Source organism: Trachymyrmex septentrionalis, unplaced genomic scaffold (assembly GCF_001594115.1).
Source record: "Trachymyrmex septentrionalis isolate Tsep2-gDNA-1 unplaced genomic scaffold, Tsep1.0 scaffold72, whole genome shotgun sequence".
Taxonomy (NCBI): Eukaryota; Metazoa; Arthropoda; class Insecta; order Hymenoptera; family Formicidae; genus Trachymyrmex; species Trachymyrmex septentrionalis.
Genome location: NW_017305905.1, coordinates 378160 through 384555, shown reverse-complemented (window position 1 = coordinate 384555; position 6396 = coordinate 378160). Strand labels below are relative to the sequence as shown.

Here is a 6396-nt window from a genome sequence, read left to right as displayed (position 1 = left end):
ATATAATCATTTAAACCGTCGAAGATATGAAAGTGTTTTAAATAAAAGAAGTTGAATGATTTTAAGAATAATTCATAATAATACAAAATTTTTTTCTAATTTTGTATTTATTTAAAAAATGTTTATAAAGTTATTATAATTATAAAGTACTCTTAAAACTATTCAATTTTTGTCTATATTCAAAACATTTTTTATATCTTTGATTTAGATATTCACTCAGAAAAAGATTTTTCGAAAGAATGTTCTCTCCTTTAACATGCAAGAAAGTTCATAAAAAATACATATTTTTAAATCTTATTTTTGTCTATATTTTAACATACATAAAGTTTATTAAAATCGGAGGGAGACAATTCGTTGTATTCCCTCCTCATGAGACTGAGAGAATATTGAATATCTATTATACGATATTGTTATCGAATAATTACAAAAGATGATGAAATCTTCCAATGCTTGAAAAAGCCCAAATAATTGAATCCTTATTCCGAGAAGATGACAAACATAATTATTCTCACATCGCAAATTTCACTTTAATGCCGCTTGCACGAGAATGGTCCCGTTAATTATCAGAACTTGTTATCGTCAGACATCGCCAAAATTTATATGGAAGCCATATACTTTGATACAAAGTCAAGTTCCATTTGACTTTATCGCATGGAATAGTTCAAAGCATTCTTACGAACGACGAGTTCTTTTTGGATGGACCATTCTTACAATCGTAAATTCGATCAGAGCGGTCTCTTATGTAATTCACAGAAACATCCGAAGCAAAATCGACAGGAAATGATGCGTTATGATTCGTAACATTCTGCGGTGTATGACGTGTATGACTGACATTTCGATACGTGAATGTGTACGATTATAAATCGGCATTCAGTGTCCATAAAACTTCACTCGTGCTAATTCGATATATAATTCACGTGAAAGTTGGAGTAAATTCATATTAGGCACAAGGACAATTAACTCGCAAGGAAAACTCACGAAACGCTGGAGAATTTTTTTCTCAATGTATAATTAAAAGAGACAGAAAAGTCAAGAAATATGAACGTAGACTTTACTACGCAAATTAGCGGTAAACGCAATTGACAAAAACTTATACAACATTGTCATAAATTTAAAAGTAATGAAACAGTGAAATTCGAATAATGTTAAAATATATACTTGATTACAGACAAGAAAAAACACGACATCCTCTATAACAAATTTATTTTTCCACGATTCGATAATGTTTCCTGATTGCCTTTCTAGACTTTTCCGAGCGTCCTGGTTGTTCGGGAGGGAAAAGGAACTGTGCGCTCCGACTTTACAAAAATTTACTTCGCTTATATTACAATAACCTTCCCTCAATTTAAGATATTCAACCCTTAATATATTATTATCATAAATAAATTTGGTCTATATCGGTAATATTGTGAATACGCCGGTACAAACACTGGCAGTATTTGGTTAAGTAAAAATCATGATCACTAGAAGAGGTAACTTGTACGGAAATTTTAATTATGATATTACAATTTCTTTCATATTTTGTAACTTTTTGTTTTCACATTTCATACGAACGCAAAAGAAGTGTTTCAGTATCTCAAAACTGACAAAAGAGAATGATTTAAACGCGCACGTTACTACTTCCAGTAAACCTGATTTGATATTCTTTAAATGATTTGCCGGGGGTTTCGCAAATCTATCCACGATAGAAGCAAAATTTCTCTATATATGGATGCCATGAAATACTTTCATTTGTCATTATTTAATTAGTATTTATACATAATTTAGTATGATATAAGATTGTTAATGCCCTATAGGATCGATCTCCATAATCAACCATAATAATTTCTATATAACCATAATCTCCATAATAATTTGCAAAAACGAACAACAGAAATAGTATAGATTTAAAAAATTAGTCTCCAATATTTTCAACATATTGCAGATGAATTAAGTAATAGCTAACGCGCGACAAAAATAAATAATAGAAATAATTATATGAATATAAGATAACGCTACTTCGTGAATAGATCTACCAAATAGAATCAATAGGGGAGTGCTACGAGTCAGGTAGATCGGTTTGAAAAACAGGTATTGTAACAGGTGTTGTCAACATTTCCAACTTGATCCACCAAGATTGCCCCGGTCAGTATGCATTGTAAACTATCGCGATCCATTAATTCGCGATGATTCATTTTTAAAAAAATAATCAATGTGTTGTTATTATTGCCAATATGGCGTAATGGGTTCAAGACAAACATCAACATTTTTTTCTCTACTTGCATGTATGTGTACATACTATCAATACAACCAGTCAACATTAACTGAGAATAAGAAAAAGGCATTATTTTACATCATCACCGCGTGTTGATCCAAGTCATGAACCATAGGACACCGAGTTGTGCACACGCAGTGTTTAAATTTTTTTTACATATGTCTCTATATATTTATAATGTATGTTGTGTTGTGTGTTTATGTTGTGTGGTACGTGTTTTACTCAATCACTTTACATTATTACAGTTTTTTTCAGTCCACACACTTTTCAAATACCTGCAAATCAAAATTCATATTTTTGCCCCATTTACATTTTCAAGCATAATTACAAACAAACCTCATAACATGCATAAAAAATGATATTGTGGCATTGTATTTATAGAATTTTTAGCTCATTATTTACGTCCAATGCGTATGATAACATATACACGAATTTAATGAGCGCGCGACTGCAATCAAATTCGTATATATATTATTCACTCCAAGAATATAAATAGATTTGTACAATCAATAATCGAACAATGAACTCTCGTGCGACATAAACTCCGAAATCAATATTACTTAAAAAAATATTATAGCATCTACATATTAAATGAGAGATTTCTTTTTTCTTTTATCAAATATATAAATACCATAGTAAGAAATTAAATTAACGAATACATACATAATTATAAGGAAATTTTGCAATAAAATAATATTTAGAAATGTGAACATAGGAAATTTATATAAACATTTATATCATTCCTAAAACCGAATAAATAAAATTTTAAAGCATACCATATTTTACGTGTGTATTTTTAACCTTCTCTCTTAATGGCACCGGGAGCTTCAGCTAGTCCTTTAACTTTAAGCCGGTCTGCTGTTTTAAGAAATGCTGGTAGCTGATCTTGCGAGACATTTACTTCACCTGCATACATAAATTCTAAGATGGCTTGTAGATGACTGTATGCAACGTCCTTTAGAATTATAATTGGATGTTTGGACGGATTTTCCTATATATAAAGAGAAAATTTATTTAGTTGCAAAGTCTATCGATCACTAATGATATTAGCTAATACACAATAGTAATGTTAGAATGATGATGTAAAATAATAGAATAATTTTGCCAATGTACCTCTAATAAAGATTTGAAGTAAGGACTACAGGCGGACAAGACCATTTTATGTGCTTTACAAGTTTGACCATCGCAAGCCAATGTCACATCCGTGAAGCTTTTCTCATCTCGCAGATGTTTGAATGATGACACCATGTTTGATTGGAAGTCATTCCATTTGAGAAAAAACTGTTGCTGCTCTCCTGCCATTGTGAATGCTGGAATTTCCCTATAACTCTTGCGTGATTGTGCAGTCTGCAAACAACATTACAATGAAACATCAGTCAATTTGACAAACAAATCAGCCCTAGAATTCTGTAACTTTATACAGCAGTGTCGGTATCATTATGTTATCATCATGCAGATATTACACGTGTATAGTCAAAAAAACTGTGCAACAATATAACAATATACAGATCATTAAGAGTTACAAAATTCTAATGTAGAACTGCCTAAATGCGTTCATGTATTATACATTCATATGAGATAGGACTTAAACAAAATAAAATAATACGAATAAAATAAGGTTTTCTTTTCAGCTGAACTTCTTGCATAGTTCTTACATCTTTTCTCTTTTTTTTCCAAGTTGGAGAAAAAAAAAATTAAAAAATGTGAACAGTTTAGCTAAAGAGAACAAGTCTAAATCTTATATTAGGGACCTGTTACAGTTCTTGAAATAAAATGAAAATTACAAGAATGCAAATTTATTAGAATATTTATTTAGAACCTCATAGTTCATTGGTTAACATCGAGCGAATTCATTTACTTTATAAAACTTTCAGTTTTTATCTTGTTTTAAGAACGAGATATAAATAAGCCTCCAGACTAGAGATTGAAATTGAGACTGAGGACAGTATTCATAATTCGTTCTTATTTTAAGACATTCTTAAGTAATGTCGTAAGATACTAATACAGCCCTCCTGGTTTATTACACTGTACTTAAAACAATCTCAAACATAAGACTTGACTATAAATACTGGCTTGAGATTGAATCTAATTAAAGTAAAATTTATCAAGCTTGATATTTTTTTTTTCATCTAATTAATCAATCTCAATCTCTATACAGGTTTTAAGAATAAAGAGAGATCACACGTCCGATATCACGGGCTACATCGGAGGTAAATAAAAAAATGTACAGCGACATACGCGAGAGAGGACCTGTATCAACTGCGTCACGAATATTAAGTTTCGACGAGAGAACGAAATTCGGAAAAATACGTTCGCGAGTCCCCATGCGAAGGTTCTTTGTAGGTTAAATTAAAGGATGCCACAGAGAGCGATTGAACATCGCAATGAGACACGGTGACGCGGCGGAGTCGACCAAATCATTCATGCGAAGCTGAGTATATCTCACGATCATCAAATTAGCATGCACGACTGTGATAGATATATCGGGACATTGAAATTCGCGTTGATCCGTTCTCGTCACAACATCGCAACGCGTGCATGCGTCCGTCGAGCCGTCTGCCGTCGAGAGGCGCACACGAGTCCGACACAACACGGTCCGCAAACACGACCAGGCGGGATCGAACGCGCGATACAGAGTTCCGTCCACGGCGTGCATGCGATTCCTTACTTCGCGCCGTCGACGGGCCGCCGAATCCTGGACGAGGCGACGACGTGGCTGACGAGCACCTTGCTGTTGCTTGCCGTAGGTAGAACGCGAAAAATACGTAGCGCCAAAAACTTTTTGCGCGATCACCACAAATTTTTTGTTGTGGCTAATATCACGGCGAGAAAATTCGGCTCAAATCGAGTCTTTCCGCCGGTGATCGGTCTCATCTCGCGTATGCAATACCGACTGAAGTCGTTCGCAAGCAAGCTGCCAGATGGCGCGACTCATTCGGTCGCATTCCGCTTATTACGAAAATCAATTTTAAACGGTCGGTAAACATTTCGTACTGATTTCTTCAATTTCTTAAGGGGATCCTAAAGCCTCCTGTTTTACCAATTAAATCATGTAATTTTTGTATAACAAATACTTTTTTCTCTTTCACCGATTCGAAAATCTTTTTCCAGGAAAAATCCTTCGATAAAAATCTTCTTCAAAAAGAATGTAACACCGAATATCCGATCGGATAACCGGATATCATTGTAATATTTACCGATAAATCTAAAATTTTATATTAGAAAACTTGTACAGTTTATCTTTTATCTTTATCTTTTCACGTTGAAGAGATAAAGAAAATTATTACCGCTATTTTTCCCTCGCTTTCCTTTTTTTTTTTTATAATTTTAAGAAATTTGTACCGAATATCCGGGAAGATATCCGAAATCCGGCCGAATTAATGGCTCCTGCAGACTGAACGCAGCAACGACGGAAATTGGCGCGAGAGCCAATCATTTAATCGCTTTTCTATAAAAGAGTGATTGGCTACTGTGCTAACTTCTGCTGCGCAAGCGTTATACCGCGTCTGTCTGTGGGAACCATGATTGTCCTACCGGATATCGGATATCCGGTGTCACATTCTTTTCGAAGATTTTTATCGAAGGATTTTTATTCCGTTCAGTAAATTTGGAGATTTTTATCGATCCGCATTCTGACAATTTGGTCACTCCAGCATCCCCCTAACTCTATGTAGATACATATGATGGTTTTTCGGTCCTTTATGATGTATCGCTCGATATCCCACAATTGAATTAATAAGAGATGCCACGGTAAATTCAATTTGTTCCATCTTGTGTATAGCTGTCTCTCTTCGCGCCAAAATAGCGAGGCGAATTACTCTGTTAACTTTTGAAAATTGAGAGGTTGAAAAAGCCTAGAGTACTATAATAACTTAAATGACTTTACTCGATATTTTCAAACGCAACTGGTATGTTAGTTTTATGTGACCCGAAGAATAATTGGAAAAATTTTTATTCGGAGTAGAAATTCCGAATTCGTGAAGATTCTAAACGAAACTTAATACATAAAAATTCGATAATTGTTTCCGAAAAACGAAGACTGATGATCTACGCTAAATCTGCATTTGTTCTCTGTTATCTTACAAATTTACGGAAATTATTAAAATATTAAATCAATAAATTATAATGATTTAAATGTCATT

General features: G+C 33.5%; 1 protein-coding gene across 1 annotated transcript; it reads right to left on the bottom strand.

Moving 5' to 3' along the window:
- Positions 1 to 2178: 2178 nt before the first annotated feature.
- LOC108753834 (longitudinals lacking protein-like) lies at positions 2179 to 5108 on the bottom strand. The gene is made up of 4 exons (XM_018495756.1): positions 4923 to 5108; positions 3368 to 3601; positions 3031 to 3245; positions 2179 to 2529 (listed from the first exon to the last, which is right to left on the bottom strand). The coding sequence occupies exons 2-3, from the start codon at positions 3554 to 3556 to the stop codon at positions 3051 to 3053; spliced, it is 384 nt and encodes a 127-aa protein (XP_018351258.1). The 5' UTR covers positions 3557 to 3601; positions 4923 to 5108; the 3' UTR covers positions 2179 to 2529; positions 3031 to 3050.
- Positions 5109 to 6396: the final 1288 nt, after the last annotated feature.

What these genes read in the sequence shown, in the direction of transcription:
- LOC108753834 (XM_018495756.1), bottom strand. Translation starts at nt 3,556, where the DNA reads ATGGCAGGAGAGCAGCAACAGTTTTTTCTCAAATGGAATGACTTCCAA. An exon ending in ACTTCAAATCTTTATTAGAG is followed by an intron (nt 3,246 to 3,367) that starts GTACATTGGCAA and finishes CTTTATATATAG; the next exon opens with GAAAATCCGTCCAAACATCC.